Source organism: Dromaius novaehollandiae, chromosome 9 (assembly GCF_036370855.1).
Source record: "Dromaius novaehollandiae isolate bDroNov1 chromosome 9, bDroNov1.hap1, whole genome shotgun sequence".
Classification (NCBI taxonomy): domain Eukaryota; kingdom Metazoa; phylum Chordata; class Aves; order Casuariiformes; family Dromaiidae; genus Dromaius; species Dromaius novaehollandiae.
In genome coordinates, this window is record NC_088106.1 from 21,289,283 (window position 1) to 21,315,126 (window position 25,844).

The following is a 25,844-nucleotide window of genomic DNA, read 5'->3' on the forward strand; positions in this document are numbered from 1 at the left end:
TGTGGAAGAAGAATATGTGCCATAGAGGCACGGAAGATGAAAGTGAGAGTTAATAGCATGAAGACAATTAATCTTTTATTATCTGTAATAAGTAGAGTGACAAATGTGTAGGTGCACCTGCTTTTACTACAAAATTTCAAGGTGTTTGACTATTCCTAAATGGAGACTGTGATGCCATGGAATGACCTTAAGCATCTGTTATTTTGTATTCTGTTTTTTCAATCAACAGTGATAGTTATAATGATATGCATTTGTCAAGTGCCATGTGGAACAGGTAGAATTGCTACTTTAAAAGGTAAAGCCTGTCTGACCTAAGATTTTGTCTCCTCGGTGAATATATGCAATTTCGGTGCTGCAAAATGTGGCATGGACATGCACTTGTCATGACAACTGACCTAAGTACCTCTACAAGTGCCTTGGTGGTACAATTAGATCATGAACGGAATTGTATCAGTCATTCTGATCGGTTTCTCTCGGCAGTGTACGTATGATGTAAGTGGTAATGGAGAATTAAGAACACATCAGTCATCCAATGAATATGATAAACTCGATTTCACATTATTTTCCTTGCAGATCCCATCTTAGAATTTTATGAGAATTTCTAAAATGTGCCTGATAACTTAGCAGGGAAAGGATGTCGAGGACGAGACTCGAAAGGGCTGTGTTGTCCAGTGCTGCCAGGCCTGAGAATTAATAGCAGCTTTGCAGAGTGAAATGTATAAACACCAAACCTGTATTTAGTGCATGTTCATGTACATGTGCTCTGTATCCAGAGAAGATTGCAGTCCTAAGGGTGCCAAAGCGTTTACAGGATGAGGCAAGTGTCTTGTGAATCACTGAGTAGTGATGCCTTTGCTCCATAAAGGTGCCTAAATACGTGTGAATCTTCCTCTAAGCAGGTAACGCCACCGTTGCAAACTCAAGAGTACAGTTTTGTCCAGCTGAAGTGGAAAGCACTTTTTTATGTTCGAACTAGATATTTATAAGGCTCTCCTCACTGTAATGTCTGAATGTCTCATAAACGGTATTGGTCTTGCAGTGGTAACAGCATAGTGAGGCGAGGAAGTATTGATCCCTTTTTACAGGGGAGAGTACATGGGAATTGTACAGATGGCCAGGAAATGGGATGCAGTACTTAGGTGAACGTTTTTAATGAAACTCCAGGTTTGAATGAGACTGATAAACAGTTAAAAATAATTAAATTAGTAGTAATTCATTGCGTTCTTAAAATCATTTACCTAGAACCATATCTGGCCTTCTTTCTCACTTGGCCCTTGTGAACTGAGCATTTGAACAGCTTTGAACCATAACCACTGTGAGGTAGCAAAGTGCTATTACTCCCATCTTACAGAGAAAAGTGAAACAGAGTAAAAAAATTTCTGCAGAAGAAGAATCCACTCAGGTGTCCAGAGTCTTGCTTTAACAACTAGACAGCCTCTCCTTTACATTGAATATTATACGAACTTAAGACCATGCAAATACTGCTGCACAAAAGCTGTCAGTAAGTACTTGCTTCTCAACAGATGCAGCTCATAGAGCACAGCTTCTGCAGGGGGAAGACGGAGAGCATACGACTGAGTGTGGCCCCCATTTCTCTCCCGGGGGATGTCTTCTCTTAACCTAACAGAGAAAGAATAAGGATTTTTCCTGACTTCAACGCACAATTTATGCCTCATTCCATTCCTAATGCAAAGCCAAGTTACCCAAAAGCAACTGGCTTGAATGAATTAATATTTCTTGTAGCTTTTAAATTGGGGGGGGGGGGTGGGTGTATATCTAGAGTTCGGAAGTATGGATGAGGTGGGATTCACCAAGACATGTCCATTTTTCAGGCCGCTTGTCTGCTTGTACGTTTGTTCAGATATACCCTTAAAGATATATGCAAGCTTTGTTCTCACTGAAACACTGTGCTTGAATACGATGTATCCTTTCAATGTAACACATATCACCCTATTCTTTCTCCTCAATTTCATATATTTAACACTCCAAAAGGACAAGAATTTTGACACATAATTTAATTAAATATGAGATCATATCTGTTATTTTTTAATTAATAAAAAAATATTCTGACCTCAGTGAGCCTGTAAAGCGAGTATACAACTTGTATTCTACAAGCAATGTTATTTCTATAGCAAGCCTTTTATGAAGGATACATGTTTGCATGGTGTTTGAGATTTACAGCTAATTATACATTTGATCATAGTTCTTTAAAACTGTACATGTCTTACTCATTCAATATGAGAAGTTTGACTCAGGTCAGTTAATTGTAGCTCTTCAGTGAGCCTACAATTCTAACAGAAATAGTTAAATTCGTATTGAAGCCATACATAGAGTAGGCCGTGGCAGGCATCATTAGATATTTAGACCCATGCTGTGGCCGCCTTACCCAGCTTGCTAAAATACCCCTGCTGGTGTCAGTGAGGCTACTTGCTCATCAGCTGCACCCCATCTGGTCCTTTAGAGAAAGGTTAGCTGGAAACTGAGAACCTTTCTCTTAGTATTCTTTAAGCTAAAACCCTGTTTTTACAGAGTATAACCTTAACAGTAAAGTGGACCTACAAATGCAGCTATGAAAGAAGGATTTGCAGGAGTATTACTTCTGTAATTTTATAATTCAAGTTTGGAAGGGGATATTTTGTTCCGTTTCAATGTTTTCATTTGCTTCTATTATTATTTTGCATTTTGTCATGGTTGGCTCTGCATTAAAACTTCAAAGAGATGATGTATCCCCCTGAATTTGATAGATCCACCAACTGTGAAAGGAAGATGCCAAGGGAAATCAAGTTTTTGAAAAGTAACCCAAACACAGTGCAGTTAGCAACTGTAGAGGGAGAAGGCAACCCTCGCCGCTGTGACGATGCGTTCCACCCCGACAGACTGAGTGGTGTTCAACAGCGATCGTGATCTTCCTGTGAAGGAACAGCACCTGTGGGCTGGTCGCAAGGTAGTGTTCGGAAGGGAACATAGCCATTACAGACTGCGCAGTGCTGTCATTTGTAGTAAGTCAGATAATAGACAATGGGAATGTGAGTGCTAAAATACTTTTAATTAAGTTTTTTGTTCCTGAAATCTTCATTAATGACATTAGTCCAGAAATCATTAGCTTTTTTGTGTTTCTAAGCTGATGCACAAATTTCAACACTTTTTTGTCATTGACATAACAGCTGCTGTCCCCCCGCCAGCTTCGGTCACTGCTTACAACCTTAGTTTTGTATTATGTCAGCCCACACTAACTGCAAAAAGAAACTGACTGCCGTGGTTTTTTATTATCTGAGTGGCAAAAAACTGAATGTACTAGATAATCAAGTTAAGCTTTCTTTAGGGTTCAGAATCCCTTCCTGTATCTATGTCAGAACATGAATTTGTCTGGCCGTGCGGCGTCCTGTCGCTTCTGGTGGGATTCTAAGAAGTCGCTAACTGCTGACGCAGCTGTTTGCAAAATGGGGAATTTAATAATCGATGTTACAGTTGCTAGCACAGAAAAGTTAATTCTTTAACATGATTTTTAACTCAGTAACTCTTTGGCATAATCTGAAATCCCCAGATGCTGAGGCTAGCTCTCTACATTAGAGGACTAAAACAGTATGCTGGGTGAGTTTGCAAGTACAGGTATATAAAATGACAAATTCACATAATCTGCTTCAAGAACCAGTACCTGAAATTTTAGATTATCAAACCCTTTAAAGAGACGGACCTAAACTGTCCTGCTCTATGCCTGTGGGAAATGAGTACTGGGGAGGCGGTCTTTGTTTTGCATGCGAGAAAGTGGAACTGTTGTTCCATTTTAGCTACCACACAGTTGTGAATGAGAATTGTTTTCATGCTGTTGCTAAAAAGAGACACAGCTTACATGGTCTTACTACTTAATGCAACTGCACATTTAAGATTTTGCTTCCAATTAGCAATGATGTTGAAACAAAATTGCTCCAAAAATTCCTGAGCTTTGAGGAAAAGTGTTCAAGATCCAAAGCTGGTTTTAAGTTGGAAATTCAGTCCAGACACTCGCTGGCAGCCATTACATGTAATATTAAAGTTGGTCTCCATTAATGACAGTGTTACAGTCATTCAACGCTATGGTCAGTCATAAGCAGTTGTAAGAATAGCCTTCAAACTCACATTTTAAGAATGACTTGTTTCTGTAACTCCAGTTCTCCAGCCCAAGACATACAGGATATCCAAAGCTGCTAGTCTGCTGTTCATGCTATTTACACTGATTACATGCTTATCAGGCTAACAGTTTTTTAAGGGTGGAGTATTAACAGGATATGATGTATACATTTTTTAGAATTCAATCAGTTGATTGCTTTTGATAGTTCTCTCATTCTCATATATAATAATAATCCCTGTTCAATGGTAGATATATCTAGACTCATATCTTTAATTGTTATCAACCAATTTTGGGGCATTTAACAAAATTCAGATAATACACCTTGCTGGGAAATTTTTCCCTTGCAGACAAATACTTAAACTCTCAGCTATGATGCAGTATTATCCTTGTTGAGTTGTGCTTGGCATCTTTGGTAAGTCTGGAAGAGAGAACTGGGCGCTATGCACAGGTTGCAATGAGGCCGTAGCAGACGGGCGTATTTTTGTTGGTTGTGCTTCAATTATTAGGTCACGGGTATGGAGAGTGGAGTTACTGCAGTTTCTGCTTTCTTTTTGCATTACTTTTAAAGGAGGGATAAGTAAATCACCTGAGATAGTCTTTTAAAAAATAATTGTGCTATCAAGAAAAGAAGAAAAAATTAAGTCAGAAAGCTTGAAGTTACATTGGCCAAAACCAACTGCAGTCCCGAAACATAGGGCCAGGTCATTCCGTGGTACATGTTTGTGCAAAACCTGGTGACTCTGGTGCCTTACCGCCAATTGCCTCCAAACAGACAGGGTCCTTCTTGGTGACGGTAGTGGGTAAACCAGGAGTGCTTGCAATGTTTAATACCCAATACAACAGTCTAACTAAATGTTAACTAATACTGTTGGGTTTTGTGCCTAGTTAGTCCTAAATTCAAATGCCTCCCTTGCACTTGGGCAGCATCATTGCCTTTTTAGAGATTTTATGTGTATGAAGTTCTTTAGCTTTTATTTCAGTTTTTTTCTTATACTGATCGCTGTATACTCGAATGTGTGATCCCTCGCAGTTGTCTCCTTTTCCAAACTCACCACTGCAACTGACTTACGGACAAGCTACCCCATAGGTGGCAACCTGAGTGTTCTCGAGTGAGGAAACTCAGACGCGGTCCTCAGAGCAACCCTCGGTTCTCCACATTGCAGCTTCGTGTCGAGACACAAAGCAGTATTTCCGATAACAGAAGATACAACGACGATGGTGGGGGGAAGAGCCGTGGCTGTTGTGTAACTTCTGCGGGCCCAAACGGCCGGGCTCAATCTTGCGTCAGCACGGCTTCCCACAACGAAGGCGCGACGATGCCAAGCAAGTTGGGGGCAGGACTGGGAACATGTCAAGCCTCAGCGCGGAGGCCATCGCAGCCGTTGCTGCTTGGCAAACGCTTCCCATCAACTCCGGCTCCGGCGACGCTCACCGGGGCACTGATGCCCCACGAAGCCGGGAGGCCGCCTGCCCCTTGGCCCGGCCGTGCGCCCCAGCTCCCGCCCTGGCGGTGCTTCGCCCCAGGGCCAGCTCTTCCCTCTGCCCTCACCCGGGACGGCTTGAGGCGAGGGGCATCGCTCAACGCTCCTGCCCCGCCGGGCCGGGCCGGGGGCGCGGGCGGCTCGTCCGAGCCGCCCGCGCCCCCGGCCCGGCCCGGCGGGGCGCGGCGAGTGCGGGGCGGGAGCGAGGGGAAGCCCCAGTTCCGCTTCCTGACGCGGCTCAGCTCGGCTCGGCTCAGCTCGGCGCGGGCGGCCGGAGCCCATGGCCGGCGAGCGGACGCGGCGCTTCACGCGGAGCCTGCTGCGGCCGGGGCAGGCGGCCGAGCTGCGGCACAGCGCGGCGGCTGCTGCCAGCGGCCGCTTCCAGCTGCGGGTGAGTGGCGGAGCGGAGCGGAGCGGAGCGGAGCCGGGGGGGCTGCGGGGCAGCGCGGCGCCGGCAGAGCCGCGGTTCAAACCTCCCGGCTGCCGCTCGGCCCCGGCGGTCCGGGGTCTGCTCGGGAGCGAGCTGCGCGCCTTTTGCACCCGAATTCGGCTTTTTTTTTTTCTTCCTGAGTGAGCTTTGCGCAGGCAGATTAAGTGAAATGTGAAGACCCAAAATCGGTGCCAAAATAAGCCTGATATGCTGGGGGGGGGGGGGCGGGACCCAAACGCTTGGAGTGAGTCGTTGTCAGTCGTGTGATTTTTAGGTACTTCACAGCCCGGGTGCTTGTATGTAATTATAACTGCTGAAACGTGTGTACATTTGTGGTGATTTCCCCTGGAAACCCCTTGGAAGGGGGCCCGAAGTGCTGCCCAGAGCCCCTAGTCTTTGGGTGGCTTTTTCTTCTAAATCACAACCAATGAGGCCAGAACATCCATCTCTCCCGGCCATCAGAACAGCATAAAAGGGATGTAAACTGTTATCCTACTTTAGTATAATTTTCTGTTCCCTTACATGATTCCTTAGCCGGTAGGCATGGATAACAAATTGTTAGGGTTCACAGAGAAATGCCCATCTACCTTTGAGACTCGTTAGCATCATTTATTAGCCATTTTTATTTTAAGATCCCAGTGGACTTTTTTAAAGCCATGTGTTACGAGGGATAGATGACTGCTTCTTAGAGGATTAAGTATATCATGATTTCTGTGATTCATGTAATTCAAATACATATTTTCCTTTCTAGTTTTTCAGGCAAGATAGTTCATTAAGTAAAGTAAAAGCTGAAAGAAGAAAGTAAGTTGTCAGTGAAATGTCATCGCTGATCAGAGTTTATTCCACGCCAGGGAAGTTACTAAATGCAGTGCTCGCTGGCTCTCTCTCGCTCCTTAAAACAGGAAACAACTTCTGCAACTGTTCCCACAAATTTAGTGGGCATTTTCTTCCTACGAGGGGCCGTGTCCACCGAGAGCGGAGAGCAGCGCTGGAGTGGCCTGCAGCCCGTTCACGCTTCCTGGCCATCTGTGCACCAAACACAGGTGGCTTTCTTCATGTCACCAGATCTGCAGGGCTTCTGAAGTCAACTCTAAAAGTCTTTATAAAACACTTCCAGGTTTCCCACCTGCCAAAGCTTGGTAGAAGCTTGTTTCTCCTGTCTTCCTGGAAAAGGTCTATGTGCCGTTTGCCCTTGACAAAATCCTAAAGTGTCTGCACAACTATATGGCTGGCAGATTTGCCCGGTCCTGCCCTCTGGGCGTGTAGAGATGAGAATTTGGGCCCTTGTCAGATAGGATACGTTAACTTGATACAGTTTTTGTGGAAACAGTCTAGGAGCCATCAAGCTTGGCTAGGGCTCTGCTCAAACACTGTGCTGGGTAGTCTTGCACTAAGGAGTCTATTTAAATCAATATACTGCCTAAACAACTGAGTTTTCTAATTGCATCTTAAAGTATTATAAATGAGATCATATCATAAGCACTTTTTTTTTTTTTTGGCTGTGCTCTGTCTCCACTGCAGTAACACAAGAAAACAAGGGATCAAGACTGATAAAGCAAATCTGAATTTGATGGTCTAGTTCCATTGAGTAAAGTTTTTTTTTTAAGAAGTTGCTAACAGATCTTGCACTGCTAACTTAAGAATATTATATTTAATTACTACTTATGCATTTGAGTTACATTTTATTCAGTCTCTCTTTAAAACATCAAAACTTTCGTTGTGGGGCAAAAAATGTGTATCATTTCTATGAGTCTGACTTCCTGTCGAGTGAAGAAATGTACTGTTGCTGGATTTCATCAGGCCCTTTGATTTGGTTTCTAAAGCAAATGCCGTCAGAGCTGCAAAGATGGTCTTTTAAAGATATGAAAGTTAAGATTTAAAGAAGCCAGGCCCAATTCTGGTTTCAGTTATACTACTCAGTGGGGGCACTTAGGGACTTCCAGATGTTAGGTTTTATTCACCAGCAGGCGTAATGGTTCTGAAGTCTTGGTTGCTTGCTGTGTTGAATATATATGTCTCGGGGAATCTTAATGAAGTCACCATCTTTTCAAGATATTTTTTTGGGTTGCCGGTAATGTTACTTGTGAAGGGCACATTTTAAAATAATTCCTTTTGCTGAGAACCTCATGCCAGGGTACAAAACTGTTATCTTTACGATTAAATCTCTTCTAGCTCCACAAACCATGAGAAACTGGGCTCTAGCATGAAGATAGTGAGAAGCAGTGGGGTACCCCCTGCAAGGTGCAGCATATTTGCCTAAGGAGGAGCACAAGTAACTATGGCACCTTGGCTAACAGGCAGGAGATCCCTGGGCTGCAGTAGCTGGGGCTGTGGGCTGTCCACAGCCGGGCTGAGGGCTGCAGCGTAGGGCCGTGCCGCTGGGACAGCAGGCGCCATCTCCGTGTTGGTAGTGCAGGGTGCCGGCGCCAGAAGGACCTCAATGTTCTGGCTGAACTTGTGCTGTTTTTTTGGTACCAGAAACAAATATTCCCCTGGAAGAGAACAGTGTAGTGTATGCAGTGAGAAATACTGGGAGCTGTTGTGTTCCCCTTCATCATCTGTCTCACCTGCTTTGTAGGGGAAGTGTGTGTTAGGAGGTGGATGTGGTGTACCTCTTTTGAAGAGAGGAGAAGGTATGCTTTTGCACTATATATATGCAAATGCATACATATATATATATATATATATAAAATGGACAATTCATCTCAGCTTCTGATCTTTAATGCAGATTTTTTAAGTCCATGTTTGTCCAAAGATCGTATCGATTCTTTGGGCTTATCATGGGATGCATTGGTTCTCCTTGCACCTTGTCCAGGATGTACCTGCATGTTAGGTTCCAGTTATGCTGAACTTGGCTTGTGTGAGAGCGTCCTGAAAGTTATCACAGCTGCTGTCAAGAGTCTGCAAAAAACTGGCTGCTACCAAGCAGGGAGAGTGTAAAGGTGGGTGAATTAAGCTTTCTGGTGCTGCTTTTGCATGTGTCCTGTGTTAACTTGCCGTTGGGCCTCTGTCAGCAGTTCACGTAACAGCCACTACCGTGGGGTCTTTTGTATCTCAGTGATTTAGTAAGAGCCTTGGGATCGAATGCCTGTTTGACATTAACTGTATTACAGAAAAGTAAAGTATTGAATTATGTTTTAGTTCTTTACTGTCTTCAGGTGTGTTGTTTTCCTTCTGCATACTGTACCTGTTCTTTTCATTTGTTAATACTTAGCCCCTTAATGGGGAAAAGACAGCCGCTAGTATGCAGCACAAAACACTGTTTGTAGGCAGCAAAAAGCATCCGAGTAATCAGAGGATGGCAGCAGTAGGGATGTGTTTCTCACTTGGAGTTGTGCTCTGCAAGAGGGAAACTTCTTTAGTGCCCTAAAAGAGAGAATGTGGGAATGGAGACTGGAGGTGTCGCATGTGCGTTGATCTTGTTTCGTAGGCCTTAGTAGCTGCGGTGCTTCCACAGAAGTAACATATTCTGCATCAGTTGCCCAGCTCTGCAGCAGGCGGGGGCGGGGGGGGGGGGGGGGGGGGGGACACTGCAGGTGGTTTCCATGATTACCTGGCTGTTTCCTGTGAGCAATTCCCTCTCCCCGCTAGTTAGCGAAGGCAATCTGTGAGACCGGCCAGTGAAATGGATAGGTTTGTTTTCTGCATCATCTAGCAGAAGGTAAACAGTTTATTGTATTTTGAGACTTTGTTGCAGAATTGTTTGTATCTTCTAGTAGAAAAGGCTTGTTTGGTGACTGCCCTTTGAACACTGCCTGCAGCTGCCTGCTCAGGCTGAGTGGTTGTGTGTGCAAATGGCAAATTCATGTGTCTGTTCATTTGGTCTGCAACTGCAGTTGTATTTTACTGGGACTTTTTAAAGTAGGAGGGGCTGGTCATTGCTTCTAGAAATCAGGTTGTTAGCGGCTTAGTTAGCACTCAACTTTACGTTATGCCACGATTTTCAGTTCTCGATTAAATTGTCTAGGTACTGCTGGCAGCAGTATGCATCCTTTACGTGAAGTTTCTTTAAAAAATATATAAATGAGTTGTGAGGGGGTCTTGCTCCTCATCTCTCTTGTATAGTTAAACAAGTTAATTGTAGTCTGAAACTGGGCTATTGCTCCACGTCTCTTTTGGCAGAGGTTTCTTTCCCTCGTGCAGCAGCTGAGTGCGGAAGGCTGTGGTGCCCGGTGGCCTCTCCGGGGCCGTGTTTCCGTGGCACGGTGCGGGACTGCACGGCCGTCTCTTGGCAAAAACGGCCTTTCTCTCCTTTGCTGTTTTGCCTTGGGCCTGTATAATTCCTTCTTGAAAGAGCAGATTACACATTTGAAATGTGTATTTGATGTGGTATGTTCCTTATAAGTAATTAAAAAATTGATTTGTGTTATAGTTGCATATTTTGTTTTAGAGCTATTTTTTAATTCTGAAGGTAGATATTGAACATTGGTGGCTTCTTTATGACTACAGTGGCATACCCTCTGCTTTCTTTTCACTATCTTCTAAAAAGTGATACTAAAGCTGTTTGTGTCATAGTTTCTAAAGATGAATAATCTATATTTAGCGTGTGGCATCAAAAAGAAGACCCCTTCCTTTAGTACCTCCGATAATGATAACGGAGCTCGGACAGTGCTTATAGTGTTGGGTCACATTGTGGTCCTTTTTTATTATATGGCTATGTTTGAATTTGACTTCTGTGTACAAAATAAGGCCAATGAATGAAATAGAATTTACCCTAAAAACTTAGTTTGTCTGGAAGGTACAGTGCTAACTGAGCTAGTCCACAGACGGAGGTACTTCTAAAACTGAACTCTGAATGGAACCTTTTTTCTGATGATATTCTGATCTCTACTGTTTGTCCAGGGTGAACCGAAGTAAGGCATTTATACAGACAGTGAATGTACTGTGCTGTTATAGATAAAGTAGACTATATGTGATTGTACATATGTGTACATGTGCAGTCTTTACAGGCCATCTACTAAATTTTTGTCTCTTTCTCTGTAGACTCTTTAATCTATTTGCTCTTTCTTATCTTCTTTTTTTCCTTGGATTGAAGCTGAAGTGACAGCCTAGCAAAACCTTAAAAGCAAGCAAAGATGAAAGCATATGCATAGAGTGAAAGCCTCGTCCTTGTTCTGGCAGTTTTGGGGAGCAGTGAGAGTTTCTTTAGTATTTGGGAATGACAGAGTAATATTTGTAGCCTAGATGCTGCAGAAGAGTTTGCTTTCCTGAGCCTTCGCACTGGAGATCAGTTAGGGTCTGTTCAGGGCAGGTAGCTCGTCAGGTAGATTTAGGAAGTTAGGAACCTTCTGTAAATGCAGTGTAATGTTGTGGCGTTAAACATGTTTGTATTTGTATTTTATCTGTGAACCTTGTTTGTGAGTCTGTGTTCCAAAGTTTCACTAATAACCTGGGTAACATCCCTTGCTTCTTCAAAGAAGAGGTGAGATCTGCATTGTTCTTAACCAGTTTCTTTTCTCAGCAGTTTCCTCAATGTCAGAGGTGTCTGATGAGTAATTTCATAGCTGTTCTTCAGCTGGGGTATCCCAAGGACATTGCTGTGGTGTGGACCTGACGAGGATCTGATGGTTTTCAGCTGGCTGCTGGAGCCCAGATGTAAGAGCAACCCAAGCAGAGGGCACGGACAGGAATGCACGGCTTGCGAATTCCCCAGCTGCGAGGCTGCCTCCTCTGCAGGCGGCAGAAGGGCCACATTCCTCTCGTGAGCGGTTCTAGGAACTCCATCCGAGGCCTGCGCCGGGGAAAACCGATGCGGAGGGCAGGGAAAGGAGATAAGGGAAGAAAGCATCAGAGAGGGTGGGGAGAGAGACAGACAGACAGAAAGGAAGAAAATGGTCTAGAAAGGTTTAAAACATTTGAGGAAAATGGGGAAGAGAAAAGACTTTGCAGGGAAAGAGAGACTGAAGAAGATGACAAAGCGAAGGAAAGAAATGAAGAGAGCTACAAGGAAGATTGGTCAGGTTGGTAAAACTCATTCAAATAAGCCCTTAATATGAAATCCCCAGGCAGCCATTTAGTAGATGGTGAGACCTATTCACTCTGATTTAAATGTAGAGTTTTTAATAATGTAATGAATCTGACGCTTGACTAACACTTTGTTTTAAATTCATGGGAAGCGAGTCAGCTCGAGTAACTCGAAATGATCTCGGTTTATAGAAGCTGCATTAACTTCTTTTCCCTTGCCTACAACGCAAGGTTACATAAGGGGTCTGGCGAGGGAGCGGATGAATAGCAGGAGGAAAGAGCGGGAGAACTGGGGCTGTTGAGCCTTGCGTGAGCTTTGGCAGCTGCAGGCTGGGCAGGGAGAAGGCTTGATACTGTTGTGGTTTTTAACAGGCAGTTCTGCAGCGTGTATGTCACTGCCAGAAGTCAAAACATGTTTGTAACGTTTCTAGTACAAGGTCAAAAGGCTATGAAATAGGGATACAGATGTGATTATTACACAAATAACAGACTTATTTAATGGATGAGTAGTGCTTTCCAATTTGGGGCTGTCTGCGTTGCACAGATCTCAGCAGTAGCTCTCTGAAGTTAGAGGAACGTTTGTCTGGCTCGTGCCAACTGTGTGTTCTTGTACTGGCAAATGCTGGCTTTATCGCTGTTTTGTCAATAAGGACTGCCCAAGATCATGCTGTAAATCTCTAATAAGGCCTTGGAAGTATTATTTTTGAGCTCACTTCCATCACGTGCAATCCTGCCACATGTAGCCAAATAATTTGCCTGTCTGAGACTGCTCCACAGTCTGTCTCACTAATCTTCTTGTTGATATGGGCAGTTTTTCCCCTCTCCTCTACAATCTAAGAAAAAAGACCTGCCTGCCTAACCCACTGTGTGCCTGCTTATTGCAGATGGGTTCTCCCCAAACTGTCCCGTTCTGCGCAGACCGCGACAGGCTCTGCACAGCGCCGGGCTGCAGTAGTCGCACACGGTAACGCGCCTCAGCGAAGCCTCCCAGAGCCTTTCTCTCGCCGGAGAAACTCGGGAAGTTTTTTCTGCTTGAAACCCCAATACTGTGTGTTTTGGAGCACAGTGTAATGCTTTGAGATGCCACAAAGTAGATGTGCCATCAGCTTGTAGAAAGATACACCTGGTGAAGAAGTTTAGGCCGTTTTTGACACGTGCAGTGTAGCCACTGTCACGGGGATCCCAGGCGAATATGGTGAAATGGAGATGGGCGCTTCTCTCCCACTGTCTCTGCCAAACTATTTATTTCTGCAGGCTTGAAACAAGAGGACTCAAAAACTGAAAACAACTATAGCAATTTACCAATTCATTTTAAATTATCACGTAACTAGCTAATAGATTTTCTTCCACTGTTGCTGCTGTGCTGTTGATACGTACGTTGTATAGATAGATAGCCAGCTGTCAACGTCAGTTGTTTTCTTAGTTGTGACCATAGTTCTCTACTTTTTAATTCATGTTGGGTGGATGAAGTACAAGGCAATTCTATTGCTGAGTCTGAAATTGGCTTGTTTGCATTTCATCTTTGAGAGTAATGTTCACTGACTTAAAGCAAATGTGATTCTAGGTTACTGTGACATGTTGACCTAAATTAAATGATGTAGATGTAATGAAATTTAATGAATGCAATGAAGTTAGATACAACAGAGGAAAAAAGCTTCCTTTCAAAGTGTTACTGTTTATCAACAAGAGTAGTACAGAAATGTTTCTCTGAAACTGGGATGACTAAATGTGTTTAGCACAACAAAAAAGAAAATCTTGATCTATTATCTTTGGTTTTGGTTGACATAGTAGATGTTGATTTTTTTTCTTTTTTTTTTTTGAAACTCATTATTTGGATGTGTTGTTTGCTCACATACTTTCTGCTTCATGAACCTGCTTTTGAGTCTGTGACTAAACTGATGCATGTCACCTGATCTTGATGAATGTACTTCAAATTTGTAAGAAAGAATGAAATTTATGGCTCTTGAATGTTTCATAATATGTGCCTATGCTTTTCCTAAGCCTCAGTTAAAGCCATGTGGTGAGCCCAGTGGCTCAGCAGAAATGAGATCTAGAAAAATTTTTCTCTAAAAGCTAGCTGGAGCACTTTAAGTATGGGTTAAATGTGTCTGTATTTAATGCAAGCTCCCCAGTGACCTTTTGTTCTAGTTTGGGGGGGGGGGAGTCTTGTATTTTGGGGGGCTGGGGGAACAGGGGTTGACAGAGACTGGAGAGAATACACTTCTGTAGTGGAGAGAATCCTCTTTGATTTGAGGTTTTGGCAGACTCTGGGACAACTTGGGAAGGTTTGTGAACATCGCTGGATTTCCAGTCCTACCCTCCCCACTGGGGTTCCTCTGACTCCCAGAGAATGATTTGATTAAAATCCAACCCATGGATTTTGTATTTTGCATTAGTTGAAGAAGAATCCTTTAAGGAGCAGGTGGTAGTTACCAGCAGTTGTTCGGCAACACCTGGGTTGATTTCTTCATATTTCTTTCGATATTAGGATTAATTCGCATTACCTTCTTTTTCCTGGTGTGTTTTCTGCATGCAGTCCATGACGAGAATTCATTCAATATAGGACCAGTAGAAAAACTATTGCTTAAATCCTCAGGTGTATGGCCTAACTGGGATTAAGTGGGCCACTGTTCTCATATGCCTGTGCATACTGGGTACAAGTCAGGCCATACTCACGCCTCTCCATTCGTTTGCATGCTCCCTCCCTCTCTGCTCCGTGGCTTTTTTTGCCCCAGAATCTGGTGTGTAGCTGAGTGTGTCTAGCTGCTGTTGGATTTTGTTGTTGGATCTACTGTGTGGATGGTGTGAAACTTTTTTTTTTTTTAAGTAAAAAGTTTCATATCTCTATTTTCAGTGCAGCCTCCCTTGCTCCTCTCAGCCTTGTTATGGGCATGGTGCATAGCTGTTTTGGAGGGAGTGAAGTTGGCATCCATGGAAAATATCTGCCTTCTTTTGTAATTGGCATCTCTGACGGCATTGTCTGGTGTTGAATGTGTTGTTAGAGTGTTTACACCACTTTGATACAGACGGTATAAAGGGGCACCTACTTGAATCAGTCTGGGCCTCATGAGAGACTATTTTGTTCAGTTGCCTGCGTGATGCGTGGTGAGGTCGTGGGCTCTAAAGGGAGCAGAGAGCGATCTCGGAAGAAGAGACTCATTGGCTTGTTGACTATGCACCTTCAGTGTTTTATTGCATATTTATGGTAAGTTAAGTGGATATGACTTAGGATATTTTCACATGCTTGTATGTTCTGAAATGACATAAAAAATGACACTTTCTGGTTTTGATGACAGCCCAGGAAGCATTTTCCAGGAAAACTTCTTGCAAAATGTCTTTAGGTTTTAGGTGGGAGGTGCCTTCCCTGCTTTACCTGGTATTCAGATGTTCCCCTGCCCCTTCTCCCTCTCAGCCACCATCCCTTCAACACTTCTGTCTTGTGCCTGTGTTTGCCTGGAGAAGGGTGGGGAAGGAACCGAGGCCACCGTGCTCCCTGCTGAGGGTCTGAGCGGGCGCAGCGCTGAGCACGTTCACCCCGGCCCTCGCGGGCTCCCGACTCGTCGCCGTTGCACTTAGTGCTGCTGCGTGTGGGAGCTGGGCAGAAGGGGCCCAGCGGTGGTGCCCCCTGCGCGGGGGATGTGTCCCCAGTGTGCGGGATGGCACAAGTGTATTTGGGGGAAGGGGCCCGGGGAGAGGACCACCGTAATGTCCTCTGGCCTCTGCGGCATGTAATGGTGGCTCAGTGGCTTCTAACTCAAAAACTACTTTTTGCTTCTCTATCTTTCGTGAGACCCCTGCTGCTACCTCCTCCTCCTTGTCCTCTCTCCAGCCCTGACTACAGTTTCTGCCCGCTGGCCCTCTTAGCCCTGTGCCAGCCATGGCAGCCTCGGTGGAGAGCCCAAGCCAAAAGCCAACACTACAGAGAAAGGGAAAGAGATTTATACCTGGTGTTGTGCAAAAGGGTGGGTGCAGGTTGTGGGAGGGGAAGGTGGACAGTCCTCCCCTCCACGTTCTCCTTCTGCCCCTCTGGGAGCCAGGGCAGCACTGTTCACCTTGGGCGGGCTGTGAGCAGGCACAGGAGAAAGTACTGGGAGCTTGTTGTGTCTTTCAGGGTAAAAGTGATGGGCTGGAATCAGTCTGGGGGCTACTGGTGGGACTGTGCTGATCTAGCTAATAAACCATCGTTGGAGTCTGTCCTGTGAAGGAGCTTTCTCCATTGCCGTGTGAGCACCATGGCACATGCCGGGCGTGCTGTCTTTGGTTAGGAATGCCTCTGCTGCATTGCACAGGCTATACGTTAGCTTGTGGTATGTATAGCAATCTTTTGAAGATTGAAACTTGCATCCCTTTTCCTGGCTCTCTTTTTAAGCTAGAAGAGCCTTTGTGTACCCTGGTTTGTTGCGTGAAAGTGCCCAGGCCACCTATAAGGCAAAGGGATTGTAGATGCAGAAGCTTTTCAGGTGACTAATTTTAACAGTTGCAGAAGAAATAGTGTGCTTGCTAACAAAGACCATTTTCCTGGCGTGTTGCATTCACTTCCAGGCTTTCTTCTCTCTTTAGAGAACCTTGATTCACAAGAGGAAGTACAGATGGGGTGGCAACTATCCATGGAGCAGCTGAGACAGTGGGCCAAATTGTTGCTGCCTTGTTGCTGCCTCCTCATGTGAGGAGTTTGTGAAAGTGGTGGTTTGAGTCTGTGGGGAGATGTGATGAAATGTCAGTCAGTGTATGTTCATCTGAAAGACAGGGATGCTGAAGGAGGGAGTGCACAAAATGAAGGGCTGAAAATAATGAGCACCAGCAGGTTAGGTGACATGGAGAACAGTAACTGGAGAAGTGACAGCGTAGGCTTCCAGGTGTGTTTGCAGTCAGTGCGTGTGTACATGTATCGTATGGGGTCCTGGGAGGGTTGTATGTGCGCAGGCCCCTGTATCACTCTCAGCTGCATGACAGTCCCGGCACTGAAGCTGCTCTTACATGTCCAGAGTCCCAGAAGTGGTTCGGGGCCACTTGAGTTCAGGGACAGCTCGGCTGCCCTTGCAGTGGAACTGTTTTGTGGCTTTGAACTTACAAACTAGGCTGAACAAACCACAGGGAAGTGCATGGTACAGAACAGCTGTGCGTTGACAAGGGGAAGACTTGTGAAAGCAAGTTCTGGATCATGCCTTGGACTTTGGGATTTGGTGTGCAGGGACAGGGGAGGGATGAGTTAGTGCTAAATGCAGCAGTGAGTAGACTTTGCTACTTAGTCCAGAATATCAGGTGACCTGTATCTTTCGTATCCATGCACTTGCAGTGCATGCTAAAACAGGTGCTGAGCTATCATGTCCTGGTTGTCAGCAGGTAGGCACACTTTGTCTCTTCTGTTTGTGTGTAGCAGGTGGACTTCCACCAGCACGTGTAGAGCAACCGCAGTAAAAATGCAGAAGTAAAACACCATGCAAAGTTATCATTTGGAAGTGCCTGTTCCAAAGCTGACAGCTCACTGTAAGCAGTGGTACTTCTACATGTGCGAGGGTTGTCTTTTCTCTTCGAGCAGTGTAATTGTAGGATGCATCTGTTCTGCTAAAACCATTTAATTAAACAGCTACAATTGCAAACCCTGATTGAAACCAAGTCATGGAACATTAAGCAGGACTGGATAATACAGGTCTCTCCAGTGCTGCCTGAGTGTATCTCATTGCTTTAGTTATCATTAGATCTGGGGGAGCTATGGCTGTCTTTGAGCTTAGGAGACCATGCCAAACTGAAACTCAGCATAAACTTAGTTTATCCTCTTTTCTAGTCAAGTAACCTGTGGCTTAACAACAATGTTGGGAAGTTTCTAATGTACGCAGAAAGCTGCAGTCTAGTTAGGTGATAACTTCAGGCATTTCTCTCAAACTTCCTGCTACTTGTTTTTGCTTGTTTTCCCTTCAGATATGTACCCAAGCATTCAGGTGTTCCTGCAGAGTTTGAGAAAGAATTGGAGGTCATGAAACACAGCAGACTGGAGTGTTTTAAATCTGCTTGTTTTGGAAATGGAAAAAGTTGGGATGATTTTTATGTAGTAACACTCCCTCCAGCCTTCAGTGGATGTTGGCAAAAAAACCCACCCCTTTTTGCCTCATTTGTATAAAAATGAGCCAAAAAGGATAACTGTTTGCAGATCACTTTCAGATGGAAGTTGCATGTTATTGGCAGTGCTACATGCAGGCTAAGCAGTAGTGTAGAAGGATGCAGTAATTGATGTACCATGGTATGAAGTTTATCTGCTTTTTTTTTTTTTTTTTTTTTTTTTTTTTTTTTTAAATGTTGCCCTTAATCAACCACTACACAAGCTACATCTTACTTTCAGTTCTTCATTTTCGTCTCTTCCCACTCGCTGCAGGCTGCCCTCGCCCTGTCCGGTCCCCAGCCCTGACTGCTCTCTGTGTCTGTCTCCCACTCTGCCCTGAGCTTCCCTTAATGCCTCTCTGTATGCAGGGAACAGACGCTGCTTGTCTGTCCGGCAACCTATCTTTGCTTGCCAACCACACCATCTTCAAACCCACTTTTTTCTGGAAATTCTTCTTGCCAGTTCTTCAAACTAGTAATCTCGCTACTCCATCTCTTAACTGAACAGCTATCCTGCGTTACGCTGTTTGGCCACGCTTCCCACTCCCTGCCCAGTATTGTCCATGTGAAGCTCTTGCATTGCGTAGTAAGTCTCTCTCCCAGCTTTAGTATAAAGTTTTCCATTTAAAAAAATGTTGATAAAGGTAATAGATATTAGAATGATTATTTGAATTATATTTTAATTACTATAATAGGTTGTGACGCTTCTTGAAGGAGGAGCTTCCTTGCTGTGTTTGTTTCCCTAAGGAGTTCTTATTTCAGTGACTCCAGGTTAATTACACTATTGTGGGATGTCTTGATACCGATATATCAATAGATCGAGTTTTTTTTTTTTTTTTTTTAATAGACTTAAGTAAACAGTAGCAGCCAGAACTAACATCTGTTTCCTTGGAGTAATGTGGCACACATGGGGTTTTTGTTTTTTAAGCGGAGACGCTTGGCATTTAGCCTGCGCACTGGCAGCCCTTGGGCTGTGCCTCTGGAGCAAGCTGCCGTAGGGCCCCTGCGTCCTGGCCCAGAAGAACCCAATTCCTCATCCCGAAGAATCAGGCAGGGGTTCAGATTTAAAACTGTGAACCCCTTTATTCTGGGAAGCCTGCAGGGAAGGAGGAAGGGGAGCTAGCGGGGGCCGGGGTGGCGCAGGCTGGCGCTTGAGGAGCGGAGCCGAGGCCTGCCCGCCGCAGCAGCGGCCCCTCGCCCTTCAGCACAGTGCCTTCCCCGGCTCCGGGGCCGCAGCGAGTGCGAAGGGGAGAGCTCGGCGCCGGGAGTCCCTTCCCGGGCAGCCCCTGCGGACGAGGGCCCCCGTGACACCCGCGTGGCGGCGGAGGCGGGCACGTGAGGCAGAGACGGCGGACGGGGGCTCGCCGCTGCTGTGCCCCGCTGCAGCTGGGGGATTAGGGAGGCCATGTGCTGCCTGGCCTTGATGGTTAGAGGGGTGAAACGTTTTTTAAAAGTCTGTCTGTATGTTGTTATTAATAGATTAGTCTATAAGAATTATGGGAATTAAAACTGAATAAAAGAAATCCAAACCTTCCTCCTCATGTGCTTCCTTCCCCTTTTCTTCTCCCCCCCCTTCTTAGCTTGCAGTCTTGAAACAGAGGAGCTAGATAGGTTTTTGTGTAATGCTATAGTATGTAGGTAGATACCAGCAAATGGGAATATTTAGGTACAGGAATCCTTGTCTTCTAAGTGTGGCTCTTGGGGGTGAGGCTTCTGATCGCTACCAACTGGAGCTGCCTGAAAATTGCCTATTTTTGTGGTGGTTTTGTTGTTGTTTGGGTACGGGCGTGCGAGGGTGTGTTTGTCGTGTTTGGGAGTGTGCATCTCTTGCTGAGGTGAGGAAAACATCCTTGACGTTGTCAGGGAAACACACAAAAAATCTGTTTTGTTTTGTGTTGTCCTGTTAAATGCTAGCCTTTGATTTAACATTTTGGTGGCCCAACTGTGCCGAATGGGGGACGATGCTGAGATCAGCACTTTTAATACTGAAAGACGAACACCTTAGCACGCTGTTCTCCTCTAGTTTTGTCTATGAAATTTTTTTCCTTTTTTGAAGAAAAAGACCTGGATTCATGATAAGCTTATGGTTTTATTCACTTAATTGTTGTTAGCATGTATACGGCAATAAGGATAAGGCAAAAAGGCGCTGAGGTGATTCTCCTTGCTGTGCGCGCGCTCCAGGTGTTTCCCCATCGCCAGCACGCCCAGCACGTCCTGCCCTCGTTGGCACGCGCTCCTTAGAAGTACCTTTCTCTGTCTCCAGGGTGCAGAAAATAAATAAGAAATGAACCACAGCAAAGGAATAATACTTTCCTGTTGCTACTGTTGTGGGCTTGGCTTAGCAGTGGGTGGGGGGGTTGGTTTTTTTTGTTTGAACTGTAAGATAACGGTGCAAACTAGTGAAGCCTAAGTGCTGACCGTATGGCTGTTTTTAGACAGTTTGACAGGAAACATTTACTATTTCCTGTTCTGTTTTTTTCTGTTGACTTTCTCATAAATCTTAACCCATCTGGGGCATCAACTTTTGTAGCTACACTGGAGTGGACAGTGTCAATAATAGCCAAACTTAAATATTTTTGTTGCTTTAGAGAGATTGAGTGGATTCTGGTTAAACATACAGAATTTCCCATTAATTCTTTCGGATGCACTGGAGCTTCTTCAGATTTATATCTACGTAGTTGGGTTGGAAAGCTGGGGTTAAATTTAGCTCTGAAGTATGGGCTCATACTGGTGTTTAGCTCTTCTGTATCAGGTTGGAGCTTCCAGAACTTGTGTGTCTTAAGAAGATGTTGGGTGTCTCAGCGCTCGGCAGTCCAACAAGGATGGTAGTGCCGTTTGAGGAGGTGCTTCCCAGCTCACCAGATGAATTCACATGTGGAGCAGGATGACAGATCCATCTTCTCCATTACTTCCTTGAGATGGATTCATACGCATCTCTTGAAAGCCTGGGCAAGTGCTATCCACAGGCCGGGGTGGAAGCAATAGCAGGATGGAGCTGAACCTGCAGAAGGTGCTTTTGGGTAGCCTTTACCTTTCACCATATTGGTCCTGGTGGCTCACAGTAGCCCATGCTCGCGTGACCGGTGGCTCTGCAGGATGCCTTCACTTAGGGTAGCACCTTCTGTCAGGGTGTAGCGGTCTTGCGTGGATGGCATTCACGCTTGTGGAGGTTTTCCCCCAAATTGGTTAAGGATGCTGGTGGGCAAGGTTTGAATGCTAGAAGGTGCTGCTTCACGCAGCGAGATCTGGGGGATTGGCTGTGCTGGGTGGGGGCTGCAGCGCGCCTCGGTGTCCCACGTGAAGTGCTGTGGCTTCCTTTTCCTCTGCTTCTGCATGCTGCTGCGACAAAGAGCAGCTCTGCTTAATTTAGCATTACTACATCAGGGGTAAGACCCTGGTGTTAAGAGTAGGGCGTTGCAACTGAGTCTGACCTTAAGCCTGAGAGAGTGTATTTATTTGGGTGCATATTCCCTTTTTCTTTTTTTTGTAGTTAAACTCTTCCTAATTTGCTCAACTTAACAAAAGCATAAATGGCAGCAAGGTGAGAGCTCTTGTGTTGGCTGCAACTCTGTTTTACCATGAAATCCCTGTAAGATTACATGTAAAGTGATAGATGATCGTTAACTTCTGACTTGGATCCCTTCTACTTAGACCGCTAATTACATGTTGGACTTAAATGTCGAACTGAACAGTTGCTATCTCTGCATCTTAATTTCTGTCGAAATATTAAGAGATGAAATCTTTTCCTTAGTCTGAAGGAAAGGGGTCTGCTTAAAGGAAATCTGGCATTGTCATATACACTGGGATACCACATTGTAGTGAAAAATCTTTGGTAGGGTATATCACAAAAAACCCACCGGCCTTTAGGGTGGAAGTTCTGTCATGTAGTCTGTAACATTTAAGTTGTTTGCTTGTGCATTTGCGCTTTTCTTGTTTGAGCTGGAGTTAGTGAGGGACAGAAGGCTGGTGAATGCCCAGCTGTTAGTGGAAGAGCAAGGGGGTGGTCCAGGAGGTTAATCATCTCTTTAAAAATGCAATTGCACGTTCAGCACAGTTAGAGAACAGATTGCTTCCTTAAAATACATCAATACATTTGTAGGCATAAATAATTAAAATTTCTCAAAAAATGCTATCTGGCTGCTTTGTTTTCTATTTCCTACTCGGGTGGAGAAGTCCTGGAAAACTAAATAGAGAAGGGGTCGATGTTTGGGTACTACCTAAAATTATTAGGATCCCTTAGAAGTACATCTGAGATGTGTCATAATAGAGAATGATACTGTTTCTGTCACATACTGGGTCAAATCTTTTCAGTAACTTTCTGAAATATTTCTACAAGGACATGGTTTTTTTGTTTTGTTTTTTTTTTTTTTTGTAAATACCAGTTAATAAGAAATACCAACAGCAGATATGATTTAGACTTTAGTAATAAAAACAAATGACTTGCAACCAGATATTTTTTCAGTGAAAATGAAAACTCTTTGCGCATATGTGTACTTAGCTCACAGTTTCTACTCGTATTTTAATCTCCTCTTGAGTTCAGTATTAATCTTTCAAAACACACATGTTACTAATCAAAATATTATTCTTCTAGTTGGTATTTCAGGCAAAAATCTTTAGAAGATGTATGTTTTTAGAGGCTGTGCTACAGCTTAACAAATATAGACCAAACAACTTATAGTTGGGTTGTTTTTGCTAATGTTTTATTTAGTTGAATAACTAGAGCCCTGTGAATGTTAATTGGTGCCAGCAGTGTAGGTTCATTAGTTTTATTTAAATACAGTTTTATTCTCTTCTGGGGTTTAAGTAAAAGAAAAGAGTGAAACCCTGACAGGAGACATGAAATTAAAAACACATGTTAAACAGAAAAGCGCCACGGTATAGCTCGCTGGCTTCCAGGAGAGCTGCTCCTTGGTCTGCTATTGCAGCATGTTCTTGTGTTTGGGGGGGGGGGAAGCAAAGCAAGACTGTTTCTAAACGGGGTGGTATGGAGTCTTTCATTGTTATGTTTTGCACTTTCCAGTGGTTTTTCCTTTCCATAGTGATAAGGGCAGAACTGTGGCTTTGGGGCGCCCGCTTAGGCAGGGCGAGAGATTTGGCCGCAGAGCTGTGCAGGAGCTGCTCCAGGTGCAGCCTCTGGCGGAGGGACGCGGGATCCTGCTGAGAACTAGTGACCTGAGCCACCTCGCAGTTTGTGCGCTGTTGCTAGATGCAGTCTGCTGCTCCCTTGTGCAGCTTGGGCTCTGGCTGGTGAGAGAGGAGTGGGGACAGGAGCCTCCCCGAGGCTCCAGAGCGGCTGAGCAAGGCCGCGGGGCCACTCAAACCCCACCAAAATCGAGAGGAGGATGCGTGGGTACGTTTCTGTAAAATGAACTGTCTTGTGGAAGCTAATGCTTACGTTAGGAGCATCCTACGTATGGGGATTTCTGTGCAGAAATTCAGGATTTACTCCATGCCCTTTAGTCTTAGAAGTATCATGGCTGGGACATACATGGCATCATGAAAAGAGCAAAGGCTGCTTAATCTGATCCCCCTGGACCCAGATAACAGCAGCTTAACCCACCAAGTCTGTTTGTGTTTTTTTTCTTTTTAAGCAGTGTTTAAATTTTTCTTTTTTTCTCCAAGATCCTTCCGCTAAAGCCTGCCAAAATTCCAAAGTCCTGATTCTGAACCTCTTTACTTGGGGAAAAACTACGATGAGATTCTTGGCACTGGTAAGAAAAAAGGATCAGAAGACACATTATTATACTGATAGTGGAGGTAATCCATATTCTTCTTGTGGGATCTTTCCTGTCAGATAGAAGGACACACCTGCAGCTGCTAAGCTGGGGAAAGTGGAAGGATGGGACATCAGCCCCAGATACAACAATTTTGCTGGCCCCTGTATGTGGAAATACAAAGTAAAATTTCTCTTCTCCCTTTATCCACACTTTGTGCTTCATTTTCCATTTTCCAGCTGGAGAAGCTCATGCTCGGAAATTGAGCGAGACTGTTCCTTTTGGTTCCTTGCTCCTGGCTGAACTCTTTGCATATGGAGCCTGCCTCAAAGTGAAATTGCCTTGAAATAATAAGCAGGGATTAGACAGCTGACTTTGGAGTTGAAAGAAGCCCAATTGGGAGCCTCTTCTGCTCCTTTCTGTGTTAGGTTAGAAACATGGCCTTCTGCAAAGTGAAATCATGTGGTCTAAGTGGTGAGTTTGTAGCCACTTGTTCTTGTTAGCCTTTGGCTTAGGTAGCTCTTCTGCTTCTGCTGTGTTTCCTGCTCTCCCTTACAGGGCACAAAGTTGGGGTCTGTTTTGTTAGGCTGGATAAACTGTGCTCCTACGGTCACAGAATAATTTACGTAGGAAGGAACCTCTGGAGGTTGTCCAGTCCAGCTCCCCACTCAAAGCAAGTCCAACTAAATCGGGTTGTTCGGGCCTTGTCCAGTCAAGTGTTGAATATCTCCAAGGATGGAGATCCCACAGTCTGTGGTGGCCTGTTCTAGTGTTCACCCTCATAGTGGAAAAAAATGTTCATTAAATAGATATAATTGGAATTTCCCTTGTTGCAACTTCTTTCCATTGCATTTCATTGTCTCCCTATGCATCTCCAGGAGTAGTCTACGTCTGTCTTCTCTATACCCTCACATCAGGTAGTTGAAGACAGTGGTAAGATTTCCTGACAGCCTTCTCTTAAGGGTGAACAAACTTATTTTTTCTCTCAGCCTTTCCTCATGTCATGTCTTCCTGCCCCTGCCCATCTTGGTGACACTCCACTGGACTCAATCCAGCATGTCAGTGTCTGGTTTTTATGGGGTGCTTGAAAAGTGGACACTACCAGGTACTCTTCAACACATCGTTCCCTGAGCATGTTAGCTGGTGTTTTCTGCAACTGTTTCCTATTACAAGGTGACCAGAACTGTATATGTATTCTAGATGATGCCTCACCAAGGGTGTTCTTGTCATTAATTTTACATGTAATGGTATTAATACTTCCTTTGCTAGAGATACCTTGCGTTACATGTAGGGCTGTGCTGAACTCTGCGCATGCCTGTGTCAGACTAGTAGTTAACTGCAATTCTGTCACTGGCCACCGTATCCAGCGCTCTGCCCTTTCCTGTCACTTGCAGCCGATGACCTCCTAGCTTGCAGCAGAAATCCTCATCTCCAAGGCGTTTGATGTTTTGAATTAAAAATGTATTAATTTAACCTGGAATGCTTTAGACAGCTTAACCCTTGGCTCCCTGGGACAGTCCAAGAGAGTATGAAAAGGGGTGGGTTTTGGTTGGTTGTTTCTTGGCTTGAAAATCCAAAAGCTGCCTGTGAATGGCCTGTGTAGAAGCCGGTGGGAATTGGTGCTGGTCGCTGCCTTCCTTTCACGTGTGTAGCCTGACTTGGAGGAGGCAGAAGACGCGCTGTCTGCTACTCTGGCTTCTGAAAGAGGGAGAGGGAGGATGTGTGCTGAAACTGGGAGGCAGCAAGTGAACCAGTGCCCCTCTGGCCTGATCTCATGATGAAAACACAGAGAAAATATTGCCTTTCTAATGCAGCTTAAATAAAAAATACTCTTTGCTCCTGAGTGGATATAATAAAGATTGAGATACAAAAGAATGGGAGACTGTGCTGGAAAGCTGTGACCTACATGGAGATGCCATCAAAGTCAACTGTCTCAACATGGGCCACCAGTGATGTGCTAGAGCAAAAGAGGTATTGGTGTTCCTCTCGGAGAATGAGACTGCAGGTCAGCAGAGTTGATGAAACTCAGTGTATGTGGACTTCAGCATCCC

General features: G+C 44.7%; 1 protein-coding gene across 2 annotated transcripts in view; it reads left to right on the forward strand.

Moving 5' to 3' along the window:
- Window positions 1-5,793: 5,793 nt before the first annotated feature.
- Window positions 5,794-25,844, forward strand: part of DOCK10 (dedicator of cytokinesis 10) — a 168,916-nt gene continuing 148,865 nt past the window's right edge. For both annotated transcript variants that reach the window (XM_026109667.2, XM_064516907.1), the window contains exon 1: window positions 5,794-5,980. In XM_026109667.2, coding sequence (XP_025965452.2) covers window positions 5,870-5,980 — 111 coding nt within the window. In that variant the 5' untranslated portion in view covers window positions 5,794-5,869. The remainder of the gene's footprint in view (window positions 5,981-25,844) is intronic.